This window comes from Bufo bufo, chromosome 4 (genome assembly GCF_905171765.1).
Source record: "Bufo bufo chromosome 4, aBufBuf1.1, whole genome shotgun sequence".
NCBI lineage: Eukaryota > Metazoa > Chordata > Amphibia > Anura > Bufonidae > Bufo > Bufo bufo.
In genome coordinates, this window is record NC_053392.1 from 58,796,356 (window position 1) to 58,817,595 (window position 21,240).

General features: G+C 41.6%; 1 protein-coding gene across 2 annotated transcripts in view; it reads right to left on the reverse strand.

Annotated features, from left to right (window-relative positions):
* The window catches only part of CLIC5 (chloride intracellular channel 5), a 145,618-nt gene that overhangs the window by 50,629 nt on the left and 73,749 nt on the right, over positions 1 to 21,240 (reverse strand). For both annotated transcript variants that reach the window (XM_040427288.1, XM_040427289.1), the window contains exons 2-3: positions 9,253 to 9,362; positions 8,433 to 8,558 (exon numbers count right to left, since the gene is read on the reverse strand). In XM_040427288.1, coding sequence (XP_040283222.1) covers positions 8,433 to 8,558; positions 9,253 to 9,362 — 236 coding nt within the window. The remainder of the gene's footprint in view (positions 1 to 8,432; positions 8,559 to 9,252; positions 9,363 to 21,240) is intronic.

Below are 21,240 nucleotides of genomic sequence, written 5' to 3' on the forward strand. Positions count from 1 at the left end.
GTAGTTAAATTCTTGTATATAGGAGCAGTATTATAGTAGTTATATTCTTGTACATGGAGGCAGTATTATAGTAGTTATATTCTTGTACAAAGGAGCAGATTTATAGTAGTTATATTTTTGTACATAGGAGCAGTATTATAGTAGTTATATTCTTGTATATAGGAGCAGTATTATAGTAGTTATATTCTTGTACATAGGATTATTATATATCTCTTTTTATTGAGACAGCAAATAGTTAGAAAGTGCAACAGTACAGCATACGCCATACGCAGATGGCATCAAATTAGTGCAATCATATATAACCGCAGCCAAATAAATGAGGGGGAAGGAATAAACAAAAATAGACATACAAGACACCGGATAGGGATAACGAAAACACAAACAAGAAGAGGGGAGGAAAAAGGGGGGGGATGGGGAGGGAAGGGGGTAGGTACAATGATGGCAGTATCAATCAGACCCCTATAAGGTTGTTCAAGGCGTTAGGTGACGATATGCTTTCCAGGGGCTCCATATATCTAGGAAACGAGGGCGAGTGTGAGATTCCCAGTGAGCCAGCTCTTCAAAGCGACATATCTGATCCACTTTCTCTTGCCACATCAGCAGCGTAGGCGCAGAGTCGTTCTTTCATAGCAAAGGGATTAGCAGACGGGCAGCAGTAAGAAGTAATGTTGGTAGGTTGTTCTTAGAGGGAATAAGGGACACATTGGGGCACCAAAGCAGAACTAATTGTGCATTTAGACTTATATGTGAGTCACAGATGTGCCTGATTAAGCTCTCAATCTGTGTCCAAAAGGGACGGATTAGACTGCAGGACCACCATATGTGAGAAAGCGACCCCTTCTCTGTTCCACACCTCCAGCACCGATCGGGTATTTCCTGATTGAGATTATGAAGGAACTCAGGCGTTTTGTACCAACGTGTGAGTAGCTTAAAGGAGTTTTCCTGTATTTTGATACAACGACTGAATCCATGAGAATTGGAAAGGATAAATGCCTTTTCAGGTTCTGAGAGGTGGAACGAGAGCTCCCTCTCCCAGGCAGTTAGAAAGGACAGTGCCGGGGGTGTGGAAGAGAGAAGTTCCTTGTAGAGAGTCGACAAGGGCTTCTTCGGGGGGATCGGCATAACTATCTTCTTTTCTAGCCATGTGGGTTCCTTCGAGCAGAAGGGAGGGAGTTTCAGGTTCGCAGTATCTTTGCGAAAGGCCGCAAGAGCCAGGAAGGATTGCTTTTGAACCTCCGGTAAGGCCCAAATTGTGTCCCATGCCAAGTCCCCAGCCGCAGATACAATGTCCTGCAGTTTGTGATTAGACAACTGACGCCAGACCCCGGTAGGAGTAGTGGATTCAGGGTGAGCTAAGTTTTGTAGTAGGTGCAGAGGGAGGTGGGGATTGGGGAATCTAAGATCTCTGGATCTGTATAATTTGGCCCACTCAACGAGCATGCCCTTCCAAATGGGGGAGGCAAAGGAATGTGAGGGCGTGCAGCTACGGAACCCCCATAGGACGAGAGTGTCCTTATATGTAACTAGGCCACGCTCTAGAGCTGTGCACAGGTTTGGGGAGCTTCGCGAAAGGAGAGAGAAGCACCTATTCAGGTGTGTTGCAGTGTAATACAGGTGGACATCGGGAAGGCCGAAGCCACCAAACCTCTTTTCCCTCGTCAACGTGGAGTAAGCTATCCTAGATGGTTTATTCGTCCAGAGGAAAAGGGAAAATCTTCTACGTAGTTCTCTAAAGTACGAAAGCGGGAGCCATATGGGTAATGTCTGCAGCAGGTATAGGAGCTTGGGAACAATGAAGGTCTTGAGATAATTCTTCCTGCCTATCCATGATATGAAAGGAAGTTTTACCGACTGTAGATGGGATGTAAATAGTAGTTATATTCTTGTACATAGGAGCAGTATTAAAGTAGATATTTTCTTGTACATAGGAGGCAGTATTACAGTAGTTATATTCTTGTACATATGGGGTCGTGTTATACTAGTTCTATTCCTGTATATAAAGGGCAGCATTACAGTAAAGCCTTTTCGCTGCTGTTTACAGTGTGGCCCACACTTTCATACCAATATAATGATACTTATAGTCTTATACGTTGGGCACTTTTAGGGCTCTTTCACACAAGCGGATGCCGTGCGGGTAATCCACTGCGTGAAAGAGAGCCAAGCCCCGTTCCGGACAGCAGAGACCCGGAGCATTAACATGACTGATAATGCTCTGTGCCTCTCTGTGATCTTTTTACTACAAAATCACAGTGAGATAAAGTTGTCACTGTGATTTAGTAGTAAAAAGGTCACAGAGAGGCACGGAGCATTATCAATCATGTCAACGCTCCGGGTCTCTGCTGTCCGGAACGGGGCTTGGCATTCTTTCACACAGCGGATTCCATGCACGGCATCCGCTCGTGTGAAAGACCCCTTACAGTGGTTATATTTTTCAAAATAAGTTCAAAATATTTTGCTGATTAATTATTTAATATGTCTGTGTAGGGATTCATACACTGCATGTTTCTGTAACAGAGGTTGATAATTTCTTCAGCCATATGTTCATATTTTAAGATCCTGGCTGCCTGCAGCTAACACTAGAAAGTACTTTCTGCATACACCTTTAGGGTATGGCCACACTTGCAGGTTTGGTTCATAAAAGGAGAGAAAGGAGCACAATAGTCTTCATTCCACTCCTTGTTTGGCTTCATTAGCTGCATTAAAAACTCTAAATGTGATATATCGAAGGCACAGAAGGCAAAGTAAGAACAATCTTGTCTGGGTGTGTCAGCTCCAGGTGTGAGCACAAAGACCTGTGTGTGTTTTTCCGTTGAATATAAGTGAAAGGAAAACACAAAGCAGCAATGAACAAACATACAATAACAATATGTGATGAGAATAAAAGGCTGCAAATAAGGAGCTATACAAACACAGAGAGAGGAAGTGACATCTTATCACTAGGGATGAGCGAATTGACTTCGGATGAAACATCCGAAGTCGATTGACATAAAACTTAGTTTGAATATTGTACGGAGCGACTGAAGATGACTTCGGATGAAACAAACTTTGTTCTAATACTGTACGGAGCAGGAGCTCTGTACAGTATTATAATGTATTGGCTCCTATGAGCCGAAGTTATTACTTCGCGAAGTCTCGCGAGACTTCGCATAATAACTTCATAAATCAATTTCTACTGTAAAAAAAAAACATTTCCCGAACTCGGGTTCGGTTCCAAGGTACCACTCATCGGAGCCAATACATTCTAATAGCTCCTGCTCCGTACAGTATTAGAACTAAGTTTTATGCGAATCGACTTCAGATGTTTAATCCGAAGTCGATTTGCTCATCCCTACTTATTACAACCACAATCATAGTGTAACAGATAGATAGATAGATAGATAGATAGATAGATATAAGATAGATAGATATGAGATAGATAGATAGATAGATATGAGATAGATATGAGATAGATAGATAGATAGATAGATAGATAGATAGATAGATAGATAGATAGATAGACGGAAGGATAGATGGAAAGATACACAAAGATAGATAAATAGATAGAAAGATACGATATAGATAGATATGAGAGATATTAGATAGATAGATAGATAGATATGAGTTAGATAGATAGCTACTATAGACTTTGATAATTAACCTGTGCCCCTAAAATATATCCAGAATTCACAAATCACACATATTATTGGCCCATTTGTCCACTGGTTGTCCACCTGTATCACTCAGCTTGCCAGTAATTCAGTGGCTGATCTGTTATGTGCAGTCATATTCCAGACCTCCCAAGAGTCCATCATTTGGAGGGACGGTCCCTCTTTTTGATCCCAAGTCTCTCTGTCCCTCTTTGGTCATTAACCCCTTAAGGACTCAGCCCTATTTCACCTTGAGGACTTGGCCATTTTTTGCAAATCTGACCAGTGTCACTTTAAGTGCTGATAACTTTAAAACGCTTTGACTTATCCAGGCCATTCTGAGATTGTTTTTTCGTCACATATTGTACTTCATGACACTGGTAAAATGAAGTAAAAAAATTATTTTTTATTCATACAAAAATACCAAATTTACCCCAAATTTGTTTAAAAAAATGCAAATTTCCAAGTTTCAATTTCTCTACTTCTATAATACATAGTAATACCTACAAAATAATTCTTACTTTACATTCCCCATATGTCTACTTCATGTTTGGATCAATTTGGGAATGATATTTTATTTTTGGGGGATGTTACAAGGCTTAGAAGCAAATCTTGAAATTTTTCAGAAATTTTCAAAAACCCACTTTTTAGGGAGCAGTTCAGGTCTGAAGTCACTTTGTGAGTCTTACATAATAGAAACCACCCAAAAATGACCCCATTCTAGAAACTACACCCCTCAAGGTATTCAAAACTGATTTAACAAACGTCATTAACCCTTTAGGTGTTCCACAAGAGTTAATGGCAAATGGTGATAAAATTTCAGAATTTAGATTTTTGGGAAAATTTTCCATTTTAATCCATTTTTTCCAGTAACAAAGCAAGGGTTAACAGCCAAACAAAATGCTATATTTATTGCCCCGATTCTGTATTTTGCAGAAACACCCCATATGTGGCCGTAAACTACTGTACAGGCACACAGTAGGGCGTAGAGGGAAAGGTGCGCCGTATGGTTTTTGGAAGGCAGATTTTGCTGGACTGGTTTTTTTGACACCATGTCCCATTTGAAGCCCCCCTGATGCACCCCTAGAGTAGAAACCCCATAAAAGTGACCACATCTAAGAAACTACACCCCTCAAGGTATTCAAAACTGGTTTTACAAACTTTGTTAACCCTTTAGGTGTTGCACAAGATTTAATGGAAACAAAGCAAGGGTTAACAGCCAAACAAAACTCATTATTTATGGCCCTGATTCTGTAGTTTACAGAAACACCCCATATGTGGTCGTAAATTGCTGTATTTATTTATGTAAGTTTTACACATTGATTTTATTTTTGAAACAAAAAAAATCATGTTTTAGTGTCTCCATAGTCTGAGAGCCATAGTTTTTGGGCGATTATCTTGGGTAGGGTATAATTTTTGCGGGATGAGATGACGGTTTGATTGGTACTATTTTGGCGTACATGCGACTTTTTTGATCACTTTTATAACCTTTTTTGGAAAGTAAGGTGGGCAGAATTTCAATTTTCTCATAGTTTTTATTTTTTATGGCGTTCACCATGCAGGGAAAGTAACATGACCGTTTTATAGATCAGGTCGTTACGGATGCGGAAATACCTAATATGTGTAGTGTATTTTATTTTTTTCATTTTTAATCAGTGATAAATGTGTTTTTTTTAATCTTTACTTTTTTCACTTTTTTTTTTTCATTTTTTTGACCCATACCCACTTGGTTCTTGAAGATCCAGTGGGTCTGATGTAGGGTCTCATTTTTTGTGGGATGAGATGACGGTTTGATTGGCACTATTTTGGGGTGCATATGACTTTTTTATCGCTTGCTATTACACTTTTTGTGACGTAAGATGACAAAAAATGGCTTTTTTTACTCCATTTTTATTTTTATTTTTTTACGGTGGTCACCTGAGGGGTTAGGTCATGTGATATTTTTATAGAGCCGGTCGATACGGACGCGGCGATACCTAATATGTATACTTTTTTTTATTTATGTAAGTTTTACACAATGATTTCATTTTTGAAACAAAAAAATCATGTTTTAGTGTTTCCATAGTCTAAGAGCCATAGTTTTTTCAGTTTTTGGGCGATTTTCTTGGGTAGGGTATAATTTTTGCGGGATGAGATGACGGTTTGATTGGTACTATTTTGGCGTACATGCGACTTTTTTGATCACTTTTATAACCTTTTTTGGAAAGTAAGGTGGTCAGAATTTCAATTTTCTCATAGTTTTTATTTTTAATTTTTTATGGCGTTCACCATGCAGGGAAAGTAACATGACCGTTTTATAGATCAGGTCGTTACGGATGCGGAAATACCTAATATGTGTAGTGTATTTTATTTTTTTCATTTTTAATCAGTGATAAATGTGTTTTTTTTAATCTTTACTTTTTTCACTTTTTTTTTACATTTTTTTGACCCAGACCCACTTGGTTCTTGAAGATCCAGTGGGTCTGATGTAGGGTCTCATTTTTTGTGGGATGAGATGACGGTTTGATTGGGACTATTTTGGGGTGCATATGACTTTTTGATCGCTTGCTATTACACTTTTTGTGACGTAAGATGACAAAAAATGTCTTTTTTTACTCCATTTTTATTTTTATTTTTTTACGGTGGTCACCTGAGGGGTTAGGTCATGTGATATTTCTATAGAGCCGGTCGATACGGACGCGGCGATACCTAATATGTATACTTTTTTTTATTTATGTAAGTTTTACACAATGATTTCATTTTTGAAACAAAAAAATCATGTTTTAGTGTTTCCATAGTCTAAGAGCCATAGTTTTTTCAGTTTTTGGGCGATTTTCTTGGGTAGGGTATAATTTTTGCGGGATGAGATGACGGTTTGATTGGTACTATTTTGGCGTACATGCGACTTTTTTGATCACTTTTATAACCTTTTTTGGAAAGTAAGGTGGGCAGAATTTCAATTTTCTCATAGTTTTTATTTTTTATTTTTTATGGCGTTCACCATGCAGGGAAAGTAACATGACCGTTTTATAGATCAGGTCGTTACAGATGCGGAAATACCTAATATGTGTAGTGTATTTTATTTTTTTCATTTTTAATCAGTGATAAATGTGTTTTTTTTAATCTTTACTTTTTTCACTTTTTTTAAACTTTTATTTGACCCAGACCCACTTGGTTCTTGAAGATCCAGTGGGTCTGATGTCTGTATATTACAGTACAGTACACTATATAGTGTATTGGACTGTATTTTACTTACACTTTGTCTGAACAGATCTATGCCTTTAGCACAGATCTGTTCAGCACCATGGACAGCAGGATGCCTGAGAAGGCGTCCTGTTGCCATGGGAACCTTCCCCGTCGGCCACAACTGAGCAGACGGGGAAGGGTAAGTAATATTCAAGAGGAGGCGGGCGGGGGATCACAATGCCGCACCGCCCGCCTCCCGCACCGCGTGCAACCTCCCCCCCTGCACCACCCGCCGGCATAAAATCATTCAGGGGTGCAGGGGGGGGGGTGAAAAAATCTACGTTTTGGGCATTTTAAAGTTTCTGATCTCCGCGCGGTCAGGGACCGCGGGGATCAGAAACTGCAGAAAGCGCTGCAAACCGCAGGTCTGAATTGACCTGTGGTTTGCAGCGATCGCCGATACGGGGGGGGGGTCACATGACCCCCCCCCCCCCCCTCTCCCCCGGCGTTGTCACAGGATGCCCGCTGAATGATTTCAGCGGGCATCCCGTTCCGATTAACCCCCGCGGCGCCGCAATCGCATTTTAAAGCCATCACGTACCGGTACGTCATGGGTCCTTAAGGACTCGGGAAACATGCCGTACCAGTACGTCATGCGTCCCTAAGGGGTTAAATGTCCTTCTTTTTGATCAGAGGTATAGATTTGCATTTTTACATTCACAATATTGACCCAGAAATTGTCTCTGGTGCCTCTCTGTATATTAGAGCCTGTCTTTTATATTTTTTTATTATTTGATGCAGTTGGGATTTTAGAAATTTCTATATTCAGATTATTTTTGCGCTATTTCGCAAGAGAAAACTATTGAAGTCTGTAGATATGCAGGAAAAATGGAGCTTTCACACAATGAACCATAAGTTTTCCTCTTTGACCATCCAGAAAGTTGGGAGGTATGATTGTAGCTGGCCAGCTAAGACTTGTCCTAGGTTGCTAACATAGCTTATATGTTTATACAGCTAGACCTGCCAAACACCTTAATACAGTTCCTATGTTTTTGTGTTAAAGACAAAAGCAGAGTTATTTACAGTGACTTCATGTTTGGATGTCATATAACTGTTATATTTTGTGTTCACAGAAGCAGAAAAGATAATATGCCTTTAAGATTCATTATATAATGTAAGGTAAGCTCAATGACACAGCAGAAACAACAGAAGGCATAGAGTTAAACTGTTGTTGCTGGGCAGGAGCCTTGACCAATCACAGCCAGCCTCACACACAGCAGGAGTTTTGATCAATCACAGCCAGCCTCACACACAGCCTGTGTGGGAAATTCCCCTAGCAGGAGCTGCTAGAATAATTCACCAGAGAGAGAAGCTGAACAGACATTCACATTCACTCCACTAAGAGCTGTGTTTTATGGAAGCAGAGAGGCCAAAAATAGGTATTTAAATTCAAAGTTATTTAAAGCATTTGGTGTGCTCTTTAAACCTACTGTTTCCATAGAACGGTGCTCGAGGAATTACCGCGTAATAGACAGTCTGGTTAGACCAAAAAAGTCAGAGATATCAGAATTCTTCTAATGCCACAGCTCACAAGGCACTTCATAGTGCTGCACCTGCCACAATGATATTCCATGACGTTACCTTGGTGGTGCCAGGATCTCCTCCAGGAATTCTTCTATCTTGTTGATGTCTGTTTTTACCTCTCCATTATAGGTCAGGAAGGGCGGGTGTGTGCCTGGGGCGAGGTTTTGCAGATCCGCTGGCTTTCTATAATATGGAAGAAATGTGACATTAGAAGCTGATGACCAGTCAGCTCATCTGACATCTAGAAAAGGTTGGGAGGCCATTAAATAAAAATCTGCCTACATTTAGTGCCATGTCGGATATCTGACAGTTCTAACTTCACTGCTATGGGCACTGGGCAGAATCCTCACTGGATACAATAGTGGTGGTTATATCCACTGAAAAGTACTGAGTCAGTCTATATTGAGTTCAATGTGACTAAAACACGATGTTGGTAGTGGTTTGCCTTTTAATAATTCACCTGATGTGTCATGTTCAGTGAGGGCATCCATTTTGGAAAAAAAAGTCAAAAAACGAAATTGAGATGGAAATTGTTCACATTTTTGGAGAATCATTCACCATTTTCTGTAGACATGGAGCCTGTTCGTGTCTTACATATTCTTAGGCCTTGCAGAAGGTATGGAAGGTAAACAATAAAGACCTCCATCTCCTTTTACCATTATAATCTGCAAGTGACTGGCCACTGCTATGCAGGACCTTGACTCAAGAACACAATCTGGGCTGGACTGGCCCACCAGAGGATCTTCCGTGGGCCCATGCTCTGACAGTAATGGACCCCTAGGTCCTATATATACAGAGGATGGGCTCTCAAAATTATTTCCTCTGGTGGGCCCAAGGGACTTCAGTCCGACAGTGACTGCAATGGGAGGATTCTTACCTCTTCAGGTCAACGGTGGTCACATTGAAGACAACTCCTTTCAGCCAAAGGATCATGAAGAGGCGCTGAGAGAAAGGACAATTCCCAATACTTTCTCCATCACTTCCAGCCTAGAAAAAAAGGCGTAAAAATCATCAATACAAGTCTCATAATAAAATGGACATATATCATATAGGATGTATTATTATTATGACATGGGGCCTGATTATGCCAGAGCAACCAATTTGCAATTCTGTCCTTATATAAGACCTGTGACACCCAGAACATTGCTCAGTAATAGCTCCTCTATTGACCTCTACTCAGATCAGCACAGGAAGACGTTATATAGGACAGGCACTGACTGTCGGTTAACATATAATTTCCTGTCATCTGGTAAAGAGCGGCTGGCACTATGGGTACTACAATAAGCCTGGCAACTTTAAGTATCAGCATTGCCTTAAAGAGGATCTGTCACTTCTCCCGACATGTCTGTTTTGATAACTACTTGTATTCCCCATGGCAGCATTGATTGTCAGACTGTGCAGGGACATGCCCCCAGCTGGTAACACCAAGGGCGTAACAAGGACTCATAGGGCCTCATAGCATAACTTGTTATGGGGTCTAATTCCACCACGATCATCTTCAGAACATGAGCAGCTAATGATCATGTTCCCTAGCGCACAGGCATAATGCACACAGTGACGTCACAATAGTGGGATAATGTGCACAGCGAAGTTACAGCACAAACATAATGCACACAGTGATGTCACAGTAAGGGAATAATGCTCAGAGTGATATCAAAATACTATGATAATACACATGGCGGTGTACAGAAATAAATCCGTAATATCACAGCACAGAAATAATGCAAAAAGTAATGCACTGTCCCGCGCTCCATATATATCACCAACTGCACATAAGTGCGAGTGAAGATGGGCCCCCTTAGATATTGGGCCCCATAGCAGCTGATATGCCTGCTACCCTGGGAGTTACGCCGTAGAGGAAACATCCAGATGTTATCATTCATAAATTTCTAGTAGGAATAATAGAGGAATGGCAAAACGTAGAGTCAAAGGAATAGATACTCTAGAATTGTTATCACATGGGGATTGCAGGTAGTTACTACTTCTTCAGAGGAATTGTGGAGACAAAATGTAGCCCCGGGGGTGATCAAATAGATCACCATAGGACCCACTCATGGCACTCCAGTGAACAGCTGAATTCACCATGGAAAGTTGATGGCAACCATTTAGATCAATGACCATCCACTCATACAGAGCTCTCCATTCTAGATCAGAGAGGGTGGACCTTCATTCTGATGTCCATATGTCCTAATAGTGCATATGGATAGGGGTGATCCTTGTGATACAACCCCATTAATGCTATGGCCATATTTCATATAAATACATGAGAGCAGGCAAAAATTAGCTTTTTGAGAAACAGCACCACTTTTGTCCACAGGCTGTATGTGGTATTGCAGGTTGATTCCATTCAAGTCAGTGAGGCTGAGCAGTAATACTAGACACAGTCCCAAGAATGGCACTGTTGTTACTTTCCTGTCTTCTGACTGATTCTTTCTTACCTTTCCCTTGGCTTCAATCTTCATAGCTGTTTATACTATTGGTCGGAAAGTGACCACAGACATGATGGTCCAGCCAAAAAAGCATTGTTGAAGGAAGAAGCTGAAAATATGGCTAAGTCATACCTACATCAAAGGGAACGTTTCGGAAATATATCTGTCTTCAACGCTCTGCCCATTTCCTTCCAAAATTTTGCAGAAATCCCAATGACATGACAGTCCCCAGCGAGAGGGTGTAGTCCCCAAAGACAGATCAAAATCAATGCTATAATTGTGTTTTCAAAATTATTTTAAGCTACCTGTCAGACATACTTTCACCCCTCCAACATTCCCACCCTTTCCTTCAGGAGAAAGCAGGAATGCAGGAAGGGAGTAGGTACATCATGACAGGAGGGATTATCCAGAGTGTTCTCTACACCCTCAACTGAAGTTCTAAGGCCAATTCACCCTCAACAGAATTATATCACCAGTATACACTGCGTGCAGAATTATTAGGCAAATGAGTATTTTGACCACATCATCCTCTTTATGCATGTTGTCTTACTCCAAGCTGTATAGGCTCGAAAGCCTACTACCAATTAAGCATATTAGGTGATGTGCATCTCTGTAATGAGAAGGGGTGTGGTCTAATGACATCAACACCCTATATTAGGTGTGCATAATTATTAGGCAACTTTCCTTTCCTTTGGCAAAATGGGTCAAAAGAAGGACTTGACAGGCTCAGAAAAGTCAAAAATAGTGAGATATCTTGCAGAGGGATGCAGCACTCTTAAAATTGCAAATCTTCTGAAGCGTGATCATCGAACAATCAAGCGTTTCATTCAAAATAGTCAACAGGGTCGCAAGAAGCGTGTGGAAAAACCAAGGCGCAAAATAACTGCCCATGAACTGAGAAAAGTCAAGCGTGCAGCTGCCAAGATGCCACTTGCCACCAGTTTGGCCATATTTCAGAGCTGCAACATCACTGGAGTGCCCAAAAGCACAAGGTGTGCAATACTCAGAGACATGGCCAAGGTAAGAAAGGCTGAAAGACGACCACCACTGAACAAGACACACAAGCTGAAACGTCAAGACTGGGCCAAGAAATATCTCAAGACTGATTTTTCTAAGGTTTTATGGACTTATGAAATGAGAGTGAGTCTTGATGGGCCAGATGGATGGGCCCGTGGCTGGATTGGTAAAGGGCAGAGAGCTCTAGTCCGACTCAGACGCCAGCAAGGTGAAGGTGGAGTACTGGTTTGGGCTGGTATCATCAAAGATGAGCTTGTGGGGCCTTTTCGGGTTGAGGATGGAGTCAAGCTCAACTCCCAGTCCTACTGCCAGTTTCTGGAAGACACCTTCTTCAAGCAGTGGTACAGGAAGAAGTCTGCATCCTTCAAGAAAAACATGATTTTCATGCAGGACAATGCTCCATCACACGCGTCCAAGTACTCCACAGTGTGGCTGGCAAGAAAGGGTATAAAAGAAGAAAATCTAATGACATGGCCTCCTTGTTCACCTGATCTGAACCCCATTGAGAACCTGTGGTCCATCATCAAATGTGAGATTTACAAGGAGGGAAAACAGTACACCTCTCTGAACAGTGTCTGGGAGGCTGTGGTTGCTGCTGCACGCAATGTTGATGGTGAACAGATCAAAACACTGACAGAATCCATGGATGGCAGGCTTTTGAGTGTCCTTGCAAAGAAAGGTGGCTATATTGGTCACTGATTTGTTTTGTTTTTTAATGTCAGAAATGTATATTAGTGAATGTTGAGATGTTATATTGGTTTCACTGGTAAAAATAAATAATTGAAATGGGTATATATTTGTTTTTTGTTAAGTTGCCTAATAATTATGCACAGTAATAGTCACCTGCACACACAGATATCCCCCTAAAATAGCTAAAACTAAAAACAAACTAAAAACTACTTCCAAAAATATTCAGCTTTGATATTAATGAGTTTTTTGGGTTCATTGAGAACATGGTTGTTGTTCAATAATAAAATTTATCCTCAAAAATACAACTTGCCTAATAATTCTGCACTCCCTGTATAACAAAATGGTTACTACTATAGACAGGACTGGGTTTTGTTTTGGCAATAGAGAACTGTGTCCAGGGTCAACCCTACTCTGCTCCTCAGGGGCGGAGCTAATTTATAGTGCCCTTCATTTAACACTTAGCTTTGTTTGGTCATTTGGATGCCTATGGGGGCCAAGCTAGTATTCTTGTAAAGCATTTTTTTGTGTCTACAGAGCCCAGAGAGGTAAATCTGAAGAATGGAGATACCTGTCTACATAGTGCCTCTGCCATTTATAGAATGATGGTCCTTTTATGTGTCCGTAATCCCTCCAGCTTCCAGGCATGAGTGGGAGAGTAATCTCTACAACCTCATAGACAATAATTGGACCTACATCTATAAAAGCTGTAAATGTAAGAGCTTTAAGGGTATTTTAAAGTGGTTATCTCATGATTACTGTAAAAATGAAGACCAGACATCATATAGTATATGATAACCTCATTCTAAAAAAAGCCAAAGCCAGCCCTATATCTCACATGGATCCATAGATCTCCACATTCATTGCTCCAGTGGCTCTGCAAGATTTATATCATGCTGGCAGCTCAGGGAGCGTGTCCTTTCTATTGCAGCTCTCTCCCTATCACCCAACTCAAGGGGTGCGTCCTTCCTGCTGCAGCTCTCTCCCTATGACAGCTCAGGAGGTGTGTCTTTCCTGCTACAGCTCTCTCCCTATGACAGCTCAGGAGGTGTGTCTTCCCTGCTGCAGCTCTCTCCCTATGACAGCTCAGGAGGTGTGTCTTCCCTGCTGCAGCTCTCTCCCTATGGCAGCTCAGGAGGTGTGTCTTCCCTGCTGCAGCTCTCTCCCTATCACAGCTCAGGAGGTGTGTCTTTCCTGCTACAGCTCTCTCCCTATCACAGCTCAGGAGGTGTGTCTTTCCTGCTACAGCTCTCTCCCTATCACAGCTCAGGAGGTGTGTCTTTCCTGCTACAGCTCTCTCCCTATCACAGCTCAGGAGCGGGTCTGTCCTTTTTTTTGCTGCCGCTCACTCCCTATCACAGCTCAGGAGGGGGTCTGTCCTTTCTGCTGCAGCTCTCTCTCTATCACAGCTCGGGGGGGGGGGGGGGGTTTTCCTGCTGCAGCTCTCTCCCTATCACAGCTCAGGAGGCGTGTCTTTCTTGCTGCAGCTCTCTCCCCATAAAGCTCAAGAGGCTGTTGAAGGGAGGAACTGAGCCTTTGCGTCCACATCTGACTGAAAGGTGGACAGAGAAATAAGGAAATGAACAAACAGCAGGTGGCGCTATACAGATGCATTTTATTGCATAACTCTGAGGCTGTACTCAATTTTTTATTACATGAAATTCTAAAAGTGTTCAGATCCAGGTGCTGGTTTGAAAACTGTAGAATATTTCCATAGGACACCCCTTTAAACAGGCAGCTAGATGGGAAACGAACATTCAGAGGAACGTTCAGGCGATATAACCACCTCAATGTGGCTATAGATCTTTTTTGCAAGCATAAAAAGCTCACTGGTTGGCAACACATCTCTCCATATAGACAGGGCATGTATAGCCAACACAATGTACTGTATGGGGGCCCCAGATCGTTGCTATGATTGTTCCTGCACTGTGCACTTTGCGTCGACCCCTGTAAATTGAATTCAGTCATTTTATTCAGAGATTCTGTCGTTATTCTGCTCCCTTTAAAAACACTCTTCAGTAGTCTGGGAAAGCTGGGTTATAATCCCTGTGCTGGCTGGATTTTCCATCTATATGAGCTTTCTAAAAACCGGTGAAATAAATTTTATTACATGCACGATGGCTCAATTTTTTAACAAATGTTGTAAACTTTGTGAATTTCTGCACACTGAGCGCCTCTGTAAGCGCTGAGACGCACTCATGTTGAAAATTAACCTCGCTGTGAAACTCAAGCCATTGCTAAATTATTTATTGAAATTCCAATGCGCAAACTTACAAGAGGCAAAGCTGCTGCATTTGTAGTTGTTACGCTGCGACCTTCTTCCCGGCACCCACTGCCAACATTCAGTACATAGTATACTGGATTGGACATGCTAAAATCCAAAAGCCCGATCCTGCTTTGCTCCCATGCTTGCCATCATGTAAAAGACAGGAAAACCACCAAGCAGATTAGATGATCGGCCGGTCCCTCAGAATCTTCTCCTGTGTATGGTCATCTTTAGGGTGCATTCAGATGACCATAATTCTGGGTCTGCATCGGTTCTGCAATTTTGCGGAATAGGTGCGGACCCATTCATTTCAATTGGGCCGCAAAAGATGAGCACAGCACACCGTGGGCTGTACGCATCCGTAGTTCTGTTCTGCAGCCCCGCAAATAATATAGAGAATGTCCTATTCTTGTTGCCAATCGCAGACAAGAATAGGCATTTCTATATAGGGCTGGCGCTGCGTGTTCCGCAAAATGCTGAATGCAAAATGCGGATCCACAATTTGCGCACCACAAAACACTTATGGTCATCATCTGAATGTAGCCTTAAGGAAATGGCATCAGTTACTAAGATGAACAGCATCAAGGTTGTATGGACCATAAAGTCAACCCAGGTGGATGCTCCGGGGCCCTTGGAGAGAGGGGCCCAGCTGCCTGCTTCCCTTAAATTGATGGTTAGTGGGAATTTTTATCTCTTCCTACAAAGGTGAGGAGAAAAAACCCCACCAAGGATCATGGAAATGGAGCAAACGAGCTCGAAGCCTCCTTACATAGGGATGTGGTGATATTGGCCAGCTCCAGAAGGGGGCCCGGTTTAATCTTTGCTATGGACCCCCTCATCTGTGTATACGTCTGTGCAGAGCAGCTTAATACTATGTCAGTGATCTTCCTATTCAGATGGAATAACGGCTTGGTGGATTTGAGTTCAATTCTTCATCATTTGCAAGATCTCTGTTTGCTTTCAGAGAGTTGTAACATTGTTGTTTAGATTAACAGGTAGAAGACCATCCAGCAGAACCTATCCTACTCACACAGCTGAGGATGCGTTATTGTATCAGTGTAGACAATCCCCTGAGATAAATATATCAGCAGCAAAATCTTTCTTCTTGACGGATAGCTTTGTTACAATGTATCCGTGCCTGGACTGTTTGTCTGGACTGGATGTAACTGTATCAAATCCTCAGCTGTGAGAAGCAATTCGGTCTTGATAGGGTTTCTGTCTCTGTATTTTAAAAATAATGTTTCAACTCACAATATATTAGTAAAATAGAGATAGATAGATAGATAGATAGATAGATAGATAGATAGATAGATATGACAGATTTATTTTATGCACTTACAGTCAGGTCCATAAATATTGGGACATCAACACAATTCTAACATTTTTGGCTCTATACACCACCACAATGGATTTGAAATAAAACGAACAAGATGTGCTTTAACTGCAGACTGTCAGCTTTAATTTGAGGGTATTTACATCCAAATCAGGTGAACGGTGAAGGAATTACAACAGTTTGCATATGTGCCTCCCACTTGTTAAGAAACCAAAAGTAATGGGACAATTGGCTTCTCAGCTGTCCCATGGCCAGATGTGTGTTATTCCCTCATTATCCCAATTACAATGAGCAGATAAAAGGTCCAGAGTTCATTTCAAGTGTGCTATTTGGAATCTGTTGCTGTCAACTCTCAAGATGAGATCCAAAGAGCTGTCACTATCAGTGAAGCAAGCCATCATTAGGCTGAAAAAAAAAAAAAAAACATCAGAGAGATAGCAAAAACATTAGGCATGGCCAAAACAACTGTTTGGAACAGTTTTAAAAAGAAGGAACGCACTGGTGAGCTCAGCAACACCAAAAGACCTGGAAGAACACGGAAAACAACTGTGGTGGATGACAGAAGAATTCTTTCCCTGGTGAAGAAAACACCCTTCACAACAGTTGGCCAGATCAAGAACACTCTCCAGGAGGTAGGTGTATGTGTGTCAAAGTAAACAATCAAGAGAAGACTTCACCAGAGTGAATACAGAGGGTTCACCACAAGATGTAAACCATTGGTGAGCCTCAAAAACAGGAAGCCCAGATTAGAGTTTGCCAAACGACATCTAAAAAAGCCTTCACAGTTCTGGAACAACATCCTATGGTCAGATGAGACCAAGATCAACTTGTACCAGAGTGATAGGAAGAGTAGAGTATGGAGAAGGAAAGGAACTGTTCATGATCCTGAGCATACCACCTCATCAGTGAAGCATGGTGGTGGTAGTGTCATGGCGTTGGCATGTATGGCTACCAATGGAACTGGTTCTCTTGTATTTATTGATGATGTGACTGCTGACAAAAGCAGCAGGATGAATTCTGAAGTGTTTCGGGCAATATTATCTGCTCATATTCAGCCAAATGCTTCAGAACTCATTGGACGGCGCTTCACAGTGCAGATGGACAATGACCCAAAGCATACTGCAAAAGCAACCAAAGAGTTTTTTAAGGGAAAGAAGTGGAATGTTATGCAATGGCCAAGTCAATCACCTGACCTGAATCTGATTGAGTATGCATTTCACTTGCTGAAGACAAAACTGAAGGGAAAATGCCCCAAGAACAAGCAGGAACTGAAGACAGTTGCAGTAGAGGCCTGGCAGAGCATCACCAGGGATGAAACCCAGCGTCTGGTGATGTCTATGCGTTCCAGACTTCAGGCTGTAATTGACTGCAAAGGATTTGCAACCAAGTATAAAAAAGTGAAAGTTTGATTTATGATTATTATTATGTCCCATTACTTTTGGTTCCTTAACAAGTGGGAGGCACATATGCAAACTGTTGTAATTCATACACCGTTCACCTGATTTGGATGTAAATACCCTCAAATTAAAGCTGACAGTCTGCAGTTAAAGTACATCTTGTTCATTTCATTTCAAATCCATTGTGGTGGTGTATAGAGCCAAAAATGTTAGAATTGTGTTGATGTCCCAATATTTATGGACCTGACTGTATATAGCGCCACTATATTCCACAGCTCTTTACAGACATTAGCATCCAACTGTCCCCAATGGGGCTCACAATGTAAGGTCCCTATCAGTATGTATTTGGAGTTAGATAGATACAATCAGGTCCATAAATATTGGGACATCAACACAATTCTAACATTTTTGGCTCTATACACCACCACAATGGATTTGAAATGAAACGAACAAGATGTTCTTTACCTGCAGACTGTCAGCTTTAATTTGAGGGCATTTACATCCAAATCAGGTGAACGGTGTAAGAATTCAAACAGTTTGCATATGTGCCTCCTACTTGTTAAGGGACCAAAAGTAATGGGACAATTGGCTTCTCAGCTGTTCCATGGCCAGGTGTGTGTTATTCCCTCATCATCCCAATTACAATGAGCAGATAAAAGGTCCAGAGTTCATTTCAAGTTTGCTATTTGCATTTGGAATCTGTTGCTGTCAACTCTCAAGATGAGATCCAAAGAGCTGTCACCATTAATGAAGCAAGCCATCATTAGGCTGAAAAAAAACACAACAAACCCATCAGAAAGATAGCAAAAACATTAGGCGTGGCCAAAACAACTGTTTGGAACATTCTTAAAAAGAAGGAACGCATCGGTGAGCTCAGCAACACCAAAAGACCCGGAAGACCACGGAAAACAACTGTGGTGGATGACCGAGAATTCTTTCCCCGGTGAAGAAAACACCCTTCACAAGAGTTGGCCAGATCAAGAACACTCTCCAGGAGGTAGGTGTATGTGTGTCAAAGTCAACAATAAAGAGAAGACTTCACCAGAGTGAATACAGAGGGTTCACCACAAGATGTAAACCATTGGTGAGCCTCAAAAACAGGAAGGCCAGATTAGAGTTTGCCAAACGACATCTAAAAAAGCCTTCACAGTTCTGGAACAACATCCTATGGACAGATGAGACCAAGATCAACTTGTACCAGAGTGATGGGAAGAGAAGAGTATGGATAGGAAAGGAACTGCTCATGATCCTAAGCATACCACCTCATCAGTGAAGCATGGTGGTGGTAGTGTCATGGCGTGGGCATGTATGGCTGCCAATGGAACTGGTTCTCTTGTATTTATTGATGATGTGACTGCTGACAAAAGCAGCAGGATGAATTCTGAAGTGTTTCGGGCAATATTATCTGCTTATATTCAGCCAAATGCTTCAGAACTTATTGCACGGTGCTTCACAGTGCAGATGGACAATGACCCAAAGCATACTGCAAAAGCAACCAAAGAGTTTTTTAAGGGAAAGAAGTGAAATGTTATGCAATGGCCAAGTCAATCATCTGACCTGAATCCGATTGAGCATGCATTTCACTTGCTGAAGACAAAACTGAAGGGAAAATGCCCCAAGAACAAGCAGGAACTGAAGACAGTTGCAGTAGAGGCCTGGCAGAGCATCACCAGGGATGAAACCCAGCGTCTGGTGATGTCTATGCGTTCCAGACTTCAGGCTGTAATTGACTGCAAAGGATTTGCAACCAAGTATTAAAAAGTGAAAGTTTGATTTATGATTATTATTCTGTCCCATTACTTTTGGTTCCTTAACAAGTGGGAGGCACATATGCAAACTGTTCTAATTCCTGCACCGTTCACCTGATTTGGATGTAAATACCCCCAAATTAAAACTGACAGTCTGCAGGTAAAGCACATCTTGTTAGTTTCATTTCAAATCCATTGTGGTGGTGTATACAGTAGAGCCAAAAATGTTAGAACTGAGTCGATGTCCCAATATTTATGGACCTGACTGTAGATAGATAAATAGATATAAGATAGATACACTGCGTGCAGAATTATTAGGCAAATAAGTATTTTGACCACATCATCCTCTTTATGCATGTTGTCTTACTCCAAGCTGTATAGGCTCGAAAGCCTACTACCAATTAAGCATATTAGGTGATGTGCATCTCTGTAATGAGAAGGGGTGTGGTCTAATGACATCAACACCCTATATTAGGTGTGCATAATTATTAGGCAACTTCCTTTCCTTTGGCAAAATGGGTCAAAAGAAGGACTTGACAGGCTCAGAAAAGTCAAAAATAGTGAGATATCTTGCAGAGGGATGCAGCACTCTTAAAATTGCAAAGCTTCTGAAGCGTGATCATCGAACAATCAAGCGTTTCATTCAAAATAGTCAACAGGGTCGCAAGAAGCGTGTGGAAAAACCAAGGCGCAAAATAACTGCCCATGAACTGAGAAAAGTCAAGCGTGCAGCTGCCAAGATGCCACTTGCCACCAGTTTGGCCATATTTCAGAGCTGCAACATCACTGGAGTGCCCAAAAGCACAAGGTGTGCAATACTCAGAGACATGGCCAAGGTAAGAAAGGCTGAAAGACGACCACCACTGAACAAGACACACAAGCTGAAACGTCAAGACTGGGCCAAGAAATATCTCAAGACGGATTTTTCTAAGGTTTTATGGACTGATGAAATGAGAGTAAGTCTTGATGGGCCAGATGGATGGGCCCGTGGCTGGATTGGTAAAGGGCAGAGAGCTCCAGTCCGACTCAGACGCCAGCAAGGTGGAGGTGGAGTACTGGTTTGGGCTGGTATCATCAAAGATGAGCTTGTGGGGCCTTTTCGGGTTGAGGATGGAGTCAAGCTCAACTTCCTGTCCTACTGCCAGTTTCTGGAAGACACCTTCTTCAAGCAGTGGTACAGGAAGAAGTCTGCATCCTTCAAGAAAAACATGATTTTCATGCAGGACAATGCTCCATCACACGCGTCCAAGTACTCCACAGCGTGGCTGGCAAGAAAGGGTATAAAAGAAGAAAATCTAATGACATGGCCTCCTTGTTCACCTGATCTGAACCCCATTGAGAACCTGTGGTCCATCATCAAATGTGAGATTTACAAGGAGGGAAAACAGTACACCTCTCTGAACAGTGTCTGGGAGGCTGTGGCTGCTGCTGCACGCAATGTTGATGGTGAACAGATCAAAACACTGACAGAATCCATGGATGGCAGGCTTTTGAGTGTCCTTGCAAAGAAAGGTGGCTATATTGGTCACTGATTTGTTTTTGTTTTGTTTTTGAATGTCAGAAATGTATATTTGTGAATGTTGAGATGTTATATTGGTTTCACTGGTAAAAATAAATAATTGAAATGGGTATATATTTGTTTTTTGTTAAGTTGCCTAATAATTATGCACAGTAATAGTCACCTGCACACACAGATATCCCCCTAAAATAGCTAAAACTAAAAACAAACTAAAAACTACTTCCAAAAATATTCAGCTTTGATATTAATGAGTTTTTTGGGTTCATTGAGAACATGGTTGTTGTTCAATAATAAAATTAATCCTCAAAAATACAACTTGCCTAATAATTCTGCACTCCCTGTAGAGAGATAGATAGATACATTTGAGTAGATAGATATGAGTAGATAGATAGATAGATAGATAGATAGATAGATAGATAGATAGATAGATAGATAGGGTATTTTTCACCCTATAAGACGCACCAAGGTT